The following is a 15466-nucleotide window of genomic DNA, read 5'->3' as shown; positions in this document are numbered from 1 at the left end:
AACAGCTTAAAAACACAAGGACAAGGCTCCCGAGTGGCCTAGTCAAAGTCTGCAGTTAAATCTGGATGTGGCGTGACTTTAAAATAGGACGTTCAGGCAGGAAAAGCCTCCAGCGTGTCTGGATTAAAACAATTCAGCATCACAGAGCGGATCAGAACCTCTTCAACCACACAGGAACACGTGTCTGGATTAAAAGAGCCCAATGGACCCAGACCCAGCTGGAGCGACCAGAACTCCTTCAGATAAACGTCTTGTTTATGATTCAGGCCTCAGATGATGAGTCCTGAGCAGCTGCTGGCTCTCTGAGCGCACACAGACGTCTGGGCCAGAACCTCAGGGCAAAACGGGTCGGCGACAGCTGTGGTCAGAACCAGCCAGAGGCTTATCGGACCTGCAGAACCGGCCAGAGGCTTATCGGACCTGCAGAACCGGCCAGAGGCTTATCGGACCCGCAGGTTTTTACGTGAGAGCTCAGAGCCTGAAACGTCTGAATGAAGACCTGAGAGAACGTTTCTGCTGACAGAGAACAGCCTGCAGAAGGTTCTGGACAGAAACTGAGCCCCGGGTCGACCCGGTTCTGTACCGATGCTCCAATCTCTGGTCCTGGTAAAAAAAAAAACATCTAAATGTTCAGTTTGTGTTCTCAGAAATAAAACAAAGGTTCCTAAATGCCACACTGGGTTCAGAGGAACCTCTGCTGGCTGGTTCAGGTTTAACTAAACCCAGATTGTAGATTTTAAGCTGGAAAATAAACTCTGGTTCACAGAGGAACCTCCGGTTCTGACTCAGATATTTATTTACGTCGACCCACCAAAGATAAGCTGCTCTGATTGGTTAAAACAAGCTTTACAGCCCCCAGTGACGCTGTGACCTCACGCTTCTCTTCTTTCTAACACGTCAGACGAGCAGAACCGCCGATGATGAGGGAACCTCTGAATCACGTCTGGACCCAGACCCGGTTCTGATGGCGGTTCAGGTTTCCTCAGCAGCGCCACAAACCGGGCCGCTCCTCTGCAGCTGGTGATTCATGCAGATTAACCCGGCAGCTGCGGCTCATCGGACCTCTGGGGGGTTCTGGGCCCGTCCAGTTTCCAGAACATTTGTTAGCCATCCATCAGGAGAGGAAGGTCTGGGCCGGGTTCTGTGGAGGGAAGGAGGCCCGCAGAACCGTAAACACCCAGCCGAGCCGCGCCGAACAGAACCAGAACCTCATTACTTGTGATTTACTCTGTAATGATCAGAATAATTCAGAAGTTCTTTAAACTTCAGGAACTAAAACGTGAGGAGATGCAGTTCTGAGTCCAGATATTCCCCGATCAGAACCAGCGGTCCGTCTTCTGCCAGCAGGATTTAAAAGCTGCTGTTTGGACGAAGCTCTGCCGCTGATTGTTGCATTAAACACAAACATCCAGCGATGTGTTCGAGGAGCGTAGGAAACACTAAACCAGCAGACGGTCGCATCTTTCAGGCAGTCCTTCAAACGGACGCAGAGGTTCCGGAAAATCCTCCCTAAACGTCTCGTTATCTGCTGGAATGACGCATCTGGGCCGGAGGTTCAGTGGGAGCCGATTCATCGGCGCTCCCACAGCTGGACGCTCCCACAGCTGGACGCTCCCACAGCTGGACGCTCCCACAGCTGGACGCTCCCACAGCTGGACGCTCCCACAGCTGGACGCTCCCACAGCTGGACGCTCCCACAGCTGGACGGCTTCAGCCCCACTTCCTGTCTGGGAAGCATCCTCCTGATCAGCCGCGGTTCACAGAGATTATGACCGTCCGCTGCTGCTCCGCCTCTCATCCGCCACACGGACATTTAACCCTCTGATGCATGAATTATGAATCCCTGAGTCAAGATTTTTTATATGTGTTGTTTATCTTCTTTGGGCATGAAAAAAAAAGCAAATATCAACTTTTTTTCTAAGATTTCATTTTTCCAGGAAGTTACAGAAATGTAATTTATTGTAAAAAAAAAAAGAATGATCTTGTATTCTGTTGTAAATATACAAACAATTGTTTTATTTTATGCTTTTAAAAACATTTCAACCTAAATTTTAACACTATATAGGCACAATGTTTAGAACTGAATAAGAAAACCAATAATAATCATAGCCAAAAATCTTTAACCTGAATGTGACAAACATCACTGTGGCTTTCCACAGTTCTATAAGAACGTAGGACAGTATAACCAAGTCCTTTTAGTCTCTGCATCTCCTAACACTTTGATGGTCATCACACCTAAGCTGTATGAATGTTAGCAAAGCACCCAGGGCCCAGTGGCACACAGCATTGCATGCAGATGTATTTGGTCTTCCATGTGCATGAAGCATCATGGCCTCTGTTTGCATTTTTAGAATTTTTGGATGGAATTTCTTGGATTATTCTGCAGGTTGCCTTATTCTTTGCTGTGTTTGAAGTCTACAATATAAATAATTGGTATAGTTACACAAACTACAGCTAATCTGCACAAAATATACACAAATTATAAACAAAATATACTAAAATTAAAATTTTACTGTTACGTTTAAAACACTGAATTATAAGCAAAACGATTACAAGACAGTAAAGCAATTATATGACTTCTGTTGAAAAAATGTAGATGCATGACGTCCATCTATCTAAGGCGCTGAGCAGCAGTCCGGTTCCTCTCCAGCCCAGATCAGACGTTCTAATGCCGTCTCTCTTAGCATTGACCATTTTTGACTCCGTCGTTGTGGAGGGAGTCAGTGACTGCTGAGTCAGCATTATTCCACGTCATATTTAACACCATCGCCATTAAACCCACTCTTATTGGTCAGATGGTATATTGTAATTTTCTCCAACATTAAATTGATGCATCATTAACCAAGATACGAGTTTCATGGTGAAATAAAGATATCATTAAACTTGCCAGTGTTCTAAATTAGTGAGATTCTTTTTTTAAATCACACAACTGACTGATCAGCAGTATATAGTAAATATAAAGGGTTGACTGTTAGCATGCTACCACTAATGCTAGCATGCTAACGCTAACATGCTAACACTAATGCTAGCATGCAAACTCTAACACTAGCAGGCTCCACCCATGCTAGCATGCTAACACTAACGCTAGCAGGCTCCACCCACGCTAGCATGCTAACACTAAAGCTAGCACGCAAACCTTAGCATGCTAATCTAGATGTTTTTAGTCAAGTTAATAATCACAATGTAATATAATACATCAGCTCTCTCAGCTGTTCTGGTTCTTATTATTTCCTGAACTTGAACCGCAATAATTTAGAGATTTTTGGCTAATATTAAGTAAAATTAACCTTTTAGCCTGTTTTTTATTTATTAATTGCAATTACACAGGAATCAGGAGTGAAAATAATTGTTGAAACATTCACTGATTTCACAGGTAATATTTATATATTTAATATTTTTCCATGACTGAGTGGGTGTGTACAGCTGGCTAGAGGATCAGCGTCATGCAGTCTAAAACCCCATTTCCACTACCCTTGTTAAACAGATCCATGCCGAGTTCGGACCCAGCTTGAATCAGTTAACCGAGCCGAGCTTGGTTCTGATGACCGTTTACACATCATGCTAGCACGGTTCCTCGCCTCCTAGTGACGATCTGCGGTACTGCTGCTCTCTGGGACTGAAGGAGGGACTCAAGCAAATCAAAATGGCGGCGCCCGTAACATTCAGGAAGTTATGCTTGGTGATATTTTGTTGTTTGCAGAGAGTCAGGCGAAGAAGGCAACCATTGGTGAATTTATTTAGAGTCGGCTTTTGGGACGTGGATAAGACAAATGAACGTCTAATCAGGATTTAGAGACGCAGGAAACAACGACAGACGCTGAGGTTCGTCACACTGCTAAGCAGAATAATCTCTGGAGACCGTGTGGTACGGTAAGGAAGCTGGTATTTTTATTAATGTCTGAAACGTCAGCTGGCTGTGAGGAGATGACGCGGTCTGCTCATGCATTCTTGGTTATCAGAGAACCGAGCCGAGCCCACATGGAACTGGTCTAGATTTAGCGCGGTTGTGTCTGGCTCGGTTCAGTTCAGTTCATGATCCATTTAAACTCCATAGTTATCTCAGTTACCGAGCTCGTACCGTTCTCGGCACGGTTAATTAGTAAATGTAAACTATAGTTACAGCCAGTTTAAAGGAGACCCGTTATATTGTTCCTTTGGTCAGAACAGGTTTTAAATCCTGCAGCACATCAGCTTAGATTTGGGTGCTCCTCTGTTTATTTCTAAAACATGTGACCGGAGCAGCGTGGCAGTAAATCAGCGCTCCAAACCCAGCCAGGCCAGTCTGACCATCCTGATCCGTCCTTTAAATAGAGATGAAGCAGCCAGAGACCAAGGGAACATTTAAAGCACAGCTGTAGACCAACGACATCAACAATGCAGACGCTGCCAAGCAGAACCACAGACTCCGGCTTCACCTGCTGGACGCAGGTTTCCCACAGAACCCAGGAAGGAAACGTTCCCCTGCTGATAAAACGTCTAAACCATCTGCTGCTCCCTGTCAGACATCCTCAGCTTCATCTGCTCAGAATTTACTCTGAATTAGCATCAGGCATTGTTGGAGTGATCCTTTATTTTATTGTTTTAACATTAAACACTTCACATAAATGCTGGTCCTCTCAGCTGCTTTCAGTCCACAGATCAGTAGCAGCTGTGGGAAGCAGTAAAAGTAGCCGAGTACGTTTATAGCCTGAGAAACTTTATTTAACAGCTGAAATCATGGCGTCAGGCTGGAGGAACAAACCTGGAGCCAGAAACCTAAGCCCAGTCAATCTAAATGTGAGACCGGTTTAACACTTTAAACGTTGTAAACATGGACTCCAGGCTTTGGTGGAACCCTAACGGCTCTGCTCGGCTACCGACGTTCCACCATGTCAGCCTGTAGAACCGGCGACGCGGCGCCGGGTCCACCTTCAGGGATCTGGGCCTGGCGGGTCAGCTGCCTGGAGGCGGACCGCCTCAGCTGGCGGTTATTTCCCAAAGCGGACCCGGAGATGACAGATGGCAGGAATGTGACCGGCTGACCGTCTCCTCCAAAAGAGTCCCAGCTTTGGTATAAATAGCTTCATGCCAGCAGGTCAAATAAGGAAGTTTAGAGCTGAGCAGCTAATTCTGTTCTTTTACACCGACAGGAGGTCCAGGAGGAGAGAGGAAGGAAGCATCCTTCAGGACGGTGAATGAGAAGGTCATCAACCTTCACCTTTAACGGGGGGGAACCACAGAACCACCTGATATGACAGCGGAGCACCAAAAACATCAGAAAGTGGAACCTGAGCTCCATCAGTCATAAAAATCTGTTCCTGCATGATCTCCTCTGAGCTCAGCCAGGTCAGGTTAAAATCAGGTTAAACGTGAGCGAAACGTCAGAGGAGCAGAGAAGGAGGCGCCGTCCAGCCTTCAGTTGGTGATAACCAGAGCGGACCAGTAGGGACGGACCTTCTCTGCTGCTTCACCGAGGAGGAATCTGTGGGATCTTCAGTCAGTGGAGCTCAAAGCTTAGCAAGAGGAAGAGGATCCCCAGAGGAGAACATCTCAGCAGCTGCCAACCTGTCCAGGATGGACGTCCAGCAGCTTCAGCCCAGGTCAGAGCGGAAAGCTCAGAGAAATGAGCAGAACCCAGGAGATCCACCTCCAACTGGCAGGTTAAAGGTCAACGGTCAGGGCCCTGGACCAGTCTGGCTGCTGGAAGGCTGAAGGAGAAAGAACCAAGATGGCAGCAGGACTGCTCCTGGAGGAAGAACCAGAGTTCTGGACCATGGTGGAGGAACCATGATGGAGGAACCATGATGGACAGAACCATGATGGAGGAACCATGATGGAGCGTGATCCAGAGCTCAGCAGCAGACTGATGAAGACTATGAAGGTCCAGTAAGCACCTACTGGGTCAGTGTTGGCCTTCAGTCCCATTAATGGACATTTCTACATCTCCTGTGTCGGGGGGGGGGGTTTGTTCTTTTTGTTCTGTAAACATTTTGGCTGGAAGTGAAAAACAGAACCGTTAGACGCTCTTAGAACTCTGCAGAGGAGATTTCACAACATGGTGCAAGACAAGAAGGAATGAAAACAATCTGCTTTCCAGTTATTAGGCAACCGAACCAAAGAGAAGGAATCCCAGGAGGAGGAGGAGGAGGAGGAGGAGGAGGAGGAGGAGGAGGAGGAAGGAGCTCCTCCAGCTGCTCCTCTGTCATGCCAAACAGAGCTGCTGCTGCGGTGGGAAACCTGGGGGCGTTTCCCGCTAGCCTGTCCAACACTTGGCTTGGAACCAGCAACCTGACTGCAGACTGAAGAAACTCTGTCCTGCTCAGAGAGGATGGAACCAAACGGCAGGAACCGTCCTCTGTTCTGGTTCTGATCCGACTTACAGCTGCAGAACCTGTGACCAACCATCAAACCTCTGGTTCCTGGCAGCAGGTCTGAGATCAGTGTGCCGGTTCCTCCTCACAACCCTGAGGAGCAGCAGCTCCTCCCTCAGCTCCTCCTGGATGATGGAGCTCCTGACAGAGGAAATCTCAGCCGGACCAGGTTTCTCTCCTCCTGGTTCTATCAGCTGTCCATGAACGACGGTTCTGGACGGTTCTGTCAGTTCAGTGGAATCCTTCAGATCATCTACTGGATTCCTGGGTCAATGTGAGCTTTCTCTGTCATTTTTCTCTTCATAGAAGGTACACCTGATCTGGTGTTCTGTTAGCTGTGACATCATCAGGGGAGGCAGATCATCCTCTATTACCATCTAACATAGAAAGTACTCCTGGGTCAATGTGAGCTTCTGTGCTTTCTGTGTCTCTGCTCTGTCTTCTCTACCATAGAAAGTACTCCTGGGTCAATGTGAGCTTCTGAGCTTTCTGTGTCTCTGCTCTGTCTTCTCTACCATAGAAAGTACTCCTGGGTCAATGTGAGCTTCTGAGCTTTCTGTGTCTCTGCTCTGTCTTCTCTAACATAGAAAGTACTCCTGGGTCAATGTGAGCTTCTGAGCTTTCTGTGTCTCTGCTCTGTCTTCTCTAACATAGAAAGTACTCCTGGGTCAATGTGAGCTTCTGTGCTTTCTGTGTCTCTGCTCTGTCTTCTCTAACATAGAAAGTACTCCTGGGTCAATGTGAGCTTCTGTGCTTTCTGTGTCTCTGCTCTGTCTTCTCTAACATAGAAAGTACTCCTGGGTCAATGTGAGCTTCTGTGCTTTCTGTGTCTCTGCTCTGTCTTCTCTAACATAGAAAGTACTCCTGGGTCAATGTGAGCTTCTGTGCTTTCTGTGTCTCTGCTCTGTCTTCTCTAACATAGAAAGTACTCCTGGGTCAATGTGAGCTTCTGAGCTTTCTGTGTCTCTGCTCTGTCTTCTCTAACATAGAAAGTACTCCTGGGTCAATGTGAGCTTCTGTGCTTTCTGTGTCTCTGCTCTGTCTTCTCTAACATAGAAAGTACTCCTGGGTCAATGTGAGCTTCTGAGCTTTCTGTGTCTCTGCTCTGTCTTCTCTACCATAGAAAGTACTCCTGGGTCAATGTGAGCTTCTGAGCTTTCTGTGTCTCTGCTCTGTCTTCTCTAACATAGAAAGTACTCCTGGGTCAATGTGAGCTTCTGTGCTTTCTGTGTCTCTGCTCTGTCTTCTCTAACATAGAAAGTACTCCTGGGTCAGTGTGAGCTTCTGTGCTTTCTGTGTCTCTGCTCTGTCTTCTCTAAGCCCCAGTGGGTGGAGGCAGATGAGCGTTCACACTGAGCCTGGTTCTGGTTCTGCTGGAGGTTCTCCTCCCTGTTAAAAGGGAGTTTTCCTCTCCACTGTCGCTTCATGCATGCTCAGTATGAGGGATTGCTGCAAAGCCATCAACAATGCAGACGACTGTCCACTGTGGCTCTACGCTCTTTCAGGAGGAGTGAATGCTGCTTGGAGAGACTTGATGCAACCTGCTGGGTTTCCTTAGAGAGGAAACTTTCTCACCAACCTGGAGGATCTGATGGAAGCTGACTTTGGAAAGAGCCTTGAGATGATGGGATGTTAATTGGAGCTTTATAAATGAAATGTAATTGAGTTTAATTTATTGCTGTTCTTAACGAGCTTCTCCCTGTTCTCAGTGTTTCTGCTCCCACAGCTCTGACGCTACATCACACCATCTTTATCCTCATTCCTCACCCTGCAGAACATTTTGATGTTTTCACGCTCAGAGCGGCGAGAACCGGAGCCTGACCTGGAGGACGGGGCTGTGGTCGAAGTTGTAGGCGCTGGGTCGGCCCTCCAGCGTGGAGAAGGCCACGTTCCCCCCGGTGAGCGGCGAGATGTCGCTGAAGTCGTCGGTGCAGAGCGCCTCCTGCTCGTCGCCGCCGGTGCGGATGAAGCCGCGGTTCTGCTTCCTGTAGGTCTTCTCGCAGGAGCCGCTGTAGTACTGGTAGGGAACCCAGGGGGCGCCCTCGCTGCTGCGCTTGTAGATGACGAAGCTCTCCGGCCGGCTGGTGTGGAACTTGAGGCGGACGTAGGTGATGTCGAAGGCCTTACCTGCAGAGAGAACATGCAGGAGGTCAGGAGGTCAGGAGGTCAGGAGGAGAGGCCTGGTTCTCCAGGCGAGACATGGAGACATTTCTCCAACGTCTAGATCTGCTTTTAGATGTTTAAAGACGTTTAAAGATGTTTAAAGAAAGCCCTAAACCAGGGGCCTGTGGCCCTCGGCCTCTTCACTGGGGCTCTAAGAACCTAAAGATGAGAGAAACGTACAATATTTAATTATTATATAGAGGCATCAGGTTCTGTGAAAGCTAAACGTCTCATTTATGTTAATTTATCAGAAAGCTAAGCTAGCTGTAGTCGATGGTGTGAGGACCAGCTGAAGGTTCTGACCCCTGACTTCCTGTTAAAACCCGGTTCTTTACCGGGTCATTAGTGTCAGAACATTTCATTCTGCCTGGAGGCATGCGGTTAGTGGTTCTGTCTGCAGCGGTTCTGCTCAGAATCCACGGTTCTGGCAGAACAGGCGATGGAACCACGTGAGGAAGAGCACAGCCAGAACATCTGGACCCGAGACGAAAGGTTTCCACCAGTCCAGAACAAAGGAGCAGACATGTGATGATCCATCCACCAATAAAATACACGATTTATATTATTATTATTATTATTACTATTATTACTATTATTACTATTATTATTATTATTATTATTATTATTATTATTAATAATAATAATAATAATAATAATAATAATAATAATAATAATAATATTATTATTATTATTATTATTATTAATAGTATCAGTAGAATCTTTATTATCTCAGTAACACAATGATGAAATGTGTTCATTCAGACTAAACTAAATGAAGCCATGCCAGACTTTCAGTCTTTCCTCACATGTTTTTCTGCTTCCAGAACTTTCTGGACCTGATGTTCTGCTCCTAAGCTGGGACCGGTTCTGACTGTTGTGCTCGTGACGGAGCAGCGGCCCGCTCCTTTAGGTCCGGGTCAGGAGGGTGGTTCTGGGCGGGTCCGAGCAGGTCCAGCCACCAGCGCCGGCGGGTCACAGCGTTCAGGTTGGCTGTGACGGCGTGAGGTTTGGCTGTTTGCTCAGAGAAAGAATCTGCAGCGTAAACAGAGAGCTGACAGGAGGCCCCTGGGGGCCCGGGGCAAACAGAGCAGCTGATTGGCTCACAGAGGGCGGGGTTTATTACAGGAAACAATGCAAACACACCGCCACCAGGTGTGCACGTGTGTAGGCGTGTGCATGTGTGTAGGCGTGTGCACGTGTAGGCGTGTGCACGTGTCTGGGGATGAACTCAAGGTTATCAGGAGGCGCTGAGGTTTGACTGCAGGGTGGAGTCAGATTTACTGCCAACAGAAACCCTGTAAAGTGGATCAAACCGGGTCAGAGACCAGAACCAGAACCGCTCTGCAGCTGGATGTGGCTTCAGGGTCCAAATCAAAGTCTGAGGGCTTTAACTGCAGAGCTACAGACTCAGCGTTGCTGCTCCGCGGCTAAAACGGGTCAGAACCGGAGCATGGACACTTAAATCTGCTCATCAGGTTCTGTTGGGATGAAACTTTCCCGTAGAACGGGTAAAGGAACCGGTCGTGTGTCAGAGGACGGTTCCGGCTGAACCGGGTCCAAAGTGGAGCAGCTAGACTCCCGGAGAGGACGACTGAGACGAGCTGCTGAGAGGAAACCAGGAAAGGTCCTAGTCAAAGCCCCGCCGTCCCTGGAGGTCAACATTAAAGCCCAGAAGAAGAACCCTGGATGATTCTGACCTCTGGTCCATTTCCTGTCTGAACAGATCCGGTATGAAATAAAATAAAAAATACACGTTTAGAGGAACATTTGGATGAATAAAGGGAAACAATAAAGCTCAACTATCAGTAGAACATAGCTGCTGTTTTCTCCTGGAGAGCCTCCCAACCATCACCCTAATCTTCAGCGCCACAGCCAGGACTTTAGGTTTAATAGAGTTAACCTAAATCTGCCAGAGGTGTGAATATTTTTGGGTTTAACTGCGTCTGACTGGATTATTTTAATTAAAGTTCAGCCTTAGTGTTTTAAAAGCTGCTGAATTTAATGTTTGGTTTCAGACGTTTTAACTTTAGATCATTAAGAACATTTATTAGATACTTTAGTTAGAATCTGTGTTTCTTTTCTTAAAGACAAACTAATCCAGCAGCTTCACGTTAAATGACTCAAACTAAGTTACTGGATCCTGAGAAAAACAACGCAGTAAATCTTCAACAGAACTAATTCTGGGCAGAACCAGAACCTGTGTGGTCCAACAGAACCAGAACCTGTTGGCTCATCTGCAGCTTTTGTTCTGAAAACGATCAATCGGGTCTTTTTAACACCTTTAAACTGAGCTTCACCGTCACATGACCCCAGAACCCCCCCCCCCATCCAACAGAACATCTGGAGCATCGTTTGGACCTGAACCGGTCCCAGCAGAACCGCTCTGGCCTCGGATCAAGGCTCCAAACAGGAAGTGTAACAGGAACACCATGAAGCCGCCTCCGTCAGCGGCAGGCAAACAGCAGCGAGGCCGCAGGTGGCCGCCGCCGCCTCTGATTGGCCGAGGGGACGGCTGCTGCTGCCGTGGAAACAATGGAGGGGGGGGGGAGGGGGGGGGGGGGCCAGCTGCTGCTCAAACATGGAGTGGGACGAGTCGGAGGCGCTGATGGACCCGACAGGACAATCAGCACATTCAGCGCAGGACAAAGAGACGCCTGTCCCCGTCTACCAGAACCTCAGAACCCTCCGCCTCATGGAGTCCAGAGCAGAACCGGGCCTAAAGAACCGGGCCTAAAGAACCGGGCCTAAAGAACCGGGCTTAAAGAACCGGGCCTAAAGAACCGGGCCTAAAGAACCGGGCCTAAAGAACCAGGCCTAAAGAACCGGGCCTAAAGAACCGGGCCTAAAGAACCGGGCCTAAACAACCGGGCCTAAAGAACCGGGCCTAAAGAACCAGGCATAAAGAACCAGGCCTAAAGAACCGGGCCTAAACAACCGGGCCTAAAGAACCAGGCCCACTGACTCCTCCAGCGTCTGCAAACGACCCGGAAACTCCAGTCTGAGGTCCAGATGCAGACCTGGAGCCACGGATCCTGAAAAAACAAGCAGAACCGGACCGGCACCTGGAGGCGGTTCTGTTCAACAGAACGTTTCTACCAGAGATGGTCGCTGAACTAGAACCCAGTTCTGACCCAGGTTCAGTTCCAGGAACCAAAGCTCAGCACCGGCCCGCTCCAGGCAGGAAGCGGGTCTGACCTAAAACGTTTTGGTCCCGGTTCTGTGACGCTTGGTGATTAAACCCGGTTCTGAAAAGGCTGAAAGTTTTCCCTAAAACCCTGGAACCAGTTTAGGAACCATAAAACGGGTCAGAACCGCGTGGACTGGTTCTGCTCGCTCAGACAGGTTGATTTTAACGGAGGAGAACCTCAGTACTGCCCCCTGGTGGTCCTCCAGAATCCTGCAGGAGACCAGCAGGACGTCCAGAACAATTCTGTTAAGCGCTTTTAAAGCGTTCTTTAACAGAACCGCTGTTCTTAGCCGCCATTAGAACGTCTTCTTCCCCTCAGACGTTCCGTCCTGCTTTAATCTGCTTTAAAAGTGGCGTTCTAACAAAAGCTGAACTCCACCTTTGATCCAGAGAGGCAGAGAAAAGCGGCGCGTTTAATCTGCCGTTAAGACGTCTGTGAAGCTAACGGCCGCGTCTGCAATTAGCAGGTGGAGCTTTAAGCCCAGGTGACCCGGCCATTGTGGAGCGCTGACCCTGCAGGAGCCTCCAGACTGAGCGGGACATGAAAGGAGGCGCAGGAAGAAGCCTTTCTTTCTCAGGGGGGGGGGACCCGGGGGGGGGGGGGGGGGGGGAGGGGGACTCTGGGGGGGGGGGGGGGGGGGGGGGGACTCGGGGGGGGGGGGGGGGGGACTCTGGGGGAGGGGGGGGGGGGGGGGGGGCACGGCGACGGCTGGAATGTGTTTCCGTCGGGGAGAGTGACGCTGGACAAACGGAGGAGACCAGGGAGGGGGAAGGGGAGCTTCTCCTGCCCATATATGGAGACAGGAAGTGTCTCCGCAGACAGGAGCTCCTTCAGCAGACGGGACGTCTCCAGAGATCCATAAACGGTTCTGATCCATTCTGGGTCAAACGGTTCCTACAGACTGTCATCCAATCAGTGAGACGCCTGAGGACCGCTTAGGTCTGAATGTCTCCACCTGCTGATGTCTCCAGGGTACAGAACCAGAACCAGAACCAGGACCAGAACCAGGACCAGAACCAGGACCAGAACCAGAACCAGAACCAGAACCAGGACCAGGACGGGGCAGGTGTTAGTCGTCCCAGTCAGAGGAGACAGGAGGACGGAGGAGGACAGGAAGCTGCTGTCGGTGTTCAGGAAGTTCAGAACCAGCTGCTTGTCAGCAGAACAGATCAGAACCTTCAGATTCTGGACCTTCTGACTCACCGTGTTCTGGATGGATTCCAAGCAGAGCCTCGGGGTCGGCCTGAGGCCGGGGGGTGGGGGGGGGGGGGGGGGGCTCTGCTAGCAGCGCGGGCCAATTAGATTTCCTCCCATGAGCTCATCGCATTCTTCTCTGGGGAACAATGGCTGCTTTGACTTTAGAACCAGAGGATCTGAGCCTCGGCCTGCAGGCTGCAGAACCGACCCGCTGGGACCACTGAGCTATATAATACACTGGAGTGCTGATTGGCTGAAAAACTGAAGTCACTGGCCGCCATCTTGCTACTCCCTACTCTCCCAGAATCCCACAGGATTTGGTTGCAACAACAAGCAGTTTTCTGGCTGTGTGAAAACGTTTCACAGGTAATTCTACAGTCAGTGGATGTACTAACACTATTAACTACTAGGAAATTAGCTGCTGAAATATTTTATATATTATTCATATTAAATATATATATATATATATATGTATATATAAGCAGTGTTGGGTAAGTTACTTTAAAAATGTAATCCGTTACAGTTACAAGTTACTTTGTTTAAAATGTAATTGTAGTGTAACTTTTTCGATTACTTTTAAAAAGTAATGTAACTAATTACTTTTGATTACTTTTTGATTACTTTAAGGTTTTAATGAGTATTGACCCATGTTCAACATTTAATTTTTGAGAACTGAATGTGAACCTTAAAAAAGCGGAATTGGGAATTGACACTTGTATGACTATTCCTGTAAATCCATCAGTAGTTAAAGGACAAGAGTCAGCAAATACAAATTCTGCCCTGTAAAACAATGACAGCACAATTGTTGCTGTATGATCTGAAGCCCCATTTGGAGCTTTTAAACAGGCTTTGAAAAACTTTGATAATTTGCTGCTGTAATATTATAGATTTTTTTAGAATAAAAAGCTAGCAGATGTGCATAATCAAAAATAACAGAAATACAATTATAGATCATTCAGTATTGTAAGAAAGCCCACACTGTTTCTGGATAAATACATTATTGTATGAGTTAAGTTCTGTTCCGTTTTCTGCCTTTTTCGTTGTAAAACTGAAATGTCCCATGCTCCTGAATTCACCATAGCTTTCCGACGCTCACGAACGCAACACTGTGAACGCTGAGCTGTGTGTAGACACGCATTTGATTTTCCGCTTAAGATAAAGTTTTGCAGTTTCACAACACACGTCGGCTCTCACGGTTTATTGTTGTGTGTGGATAACAAGAGGTGGCTGTCAACAAGCTTGAAGGCTGTCATTTTTGATGCGCTGCTTGAGCTGAAATAAAACCGTGAAACGTCCGCTCGCTTGCTGTTCTTTCAGAAGGCTCCACCAGCACAGGATGGATCATCAGAGTGATAGAGACAAGGAGCCGTAGCGGGAAACGGCGATACAGGGCGCAAAGCAATAAAAATATTACATATTTCGCAAAGGTTTTTCTTTATAATTTTTAAAAAATGTAACTAAATTTGTAATTCTTAATATTTTCGGAAGTAACTGTAACTGAATTACATATTTTCTCAATGTAATTGTAACAAATTACAGTTACTCTTTTTTTGTAATTAAATTACGTAACGTCGTTACATGTAATCCGTTACTCCCCAACACTGTATATAAGTATGTGTATATGTATATATGTATATATATGTATACACATATGTAAATATATGTTTTTGTATATTGTTATTTATATATTTATAAATGTTAAACATATATATTTAAATGAATAAAATGCAAAATATATCAGCACATGACTTTCTCAGTACTTGATAGTTTTAGAACATAACATAAAAGTATATGGCATTTGACATTTTAAAAGTCTTAAGCCCCCCCCTGAACATGAGAAAATCCTCGTTATTCGATGCTGTAGCGCACATATTCCCTAGTTACTGGGGGGAAATAGGGAGTACCAATATGGCGGCTGGTGGCTTCAAAGCGACTCGTTCAAACAGACGGTGATTAGCACTCCAGTGTATAATAGAGCTCAGTGGCTGGGACCGACCCGGTGCTGCACAGTAATCTGATTACTCTGAGCTCTGCCAGACCAGGAAGGTGAAAGAGCTTTTTTTAAACTTGTATTCTGACAGAGATAGCGTCTGCAGAAACGTCTGAAACGGGTCAGAACCGGCTGGATTCTGGTGCAGCAGAACCCGACATCAGGAGATTCATGTCTGGTGAACGTTAGGCGGCGGTGAAGCTGCAGTTACACATTAACGCGCTGCGAGTCTCAGGAATGTCCAGAACCAGCGAGGCGGGTTTGTTTGCAGCACACCTGCTCAGGTGGGCACAGTCAGACAGGCCCAGCTGATCCCACCTGGAATCACCTGACGTTACTCCAATGAGCTCCTGACGGCTTTGCCTCTAAATGCTGAGGTTCATTCAGCTCAAAGTTCTGATCCGGTCCTGTGTGACGGAGAGCGGACACACATGAAGCATGAAATCAGAGCTGAAGAGGAGCAAACGCTCGTATCTCCTTCATCGCTCCTGCTGTTTGATAAACAGAGCAGCGGGAGCTCTGATTGGCCGACGGTGTGTGCGTCCTGCACAGACAAGAGCTGCAGCTGATAACGAGTC

At 47.6% G+C, this 15466-nt stretch overlaps 2 protein-coding genes across 2 annotated transcripts in view; one reads left to right on the top strand and one right to left on the bottom strand.

Moving 5' to 3' along the window:
* The window catches only part of LOC105922418 (M1-specific T cell receptor alpha chain-like), a 571536-nt gene that overhangs the window by 177313 nt on the left and 378757 nt on the right, over nt 1-15466 (top strand). The gene's annotated exons all lie outside the window — the stretch shown is intronic.
* Nucleotides 1-15466, bottom strand: part of LOC118556338 (laminin subunit gamma-1-like) — a 50317-nt gene that overhangs the window by 16498 nt on the left and 18353 nt on the right. Inside the window, exon 2 of the mRNA XM_036133013.1 lies at nt 8173-8477. Coding sequence (XP_035988906.1) covers nt 8173-8477 — 305 coding nt within the window. The remainder of the gene's footprint in view (nt 1-8172; nt 8478-15466) is intronic.

Source organism: Fundulus heteroclitus, unplaced genomic scaffold (assembly GCF_011125445.2).
Source record: "Fundulus heteroclitus isolate FHET01 unplaced genomic scaffold, MU-UCD_Fhet_4.1 scaffold_56, whole genome shotgun sequence".
NCBI classification, from domain to species: domain Eukaryota; kingdom Metazoa; phylum Chordata; class Actinopteri; order Cyprinodontiformes; family Fundulidae; genus Fundulus; species Fundulus heteroclitus.
Note: the sequence above shows the minus strand (reverse complement) of the source record. Positions and strands in the feature narration are given on the sequence as shown.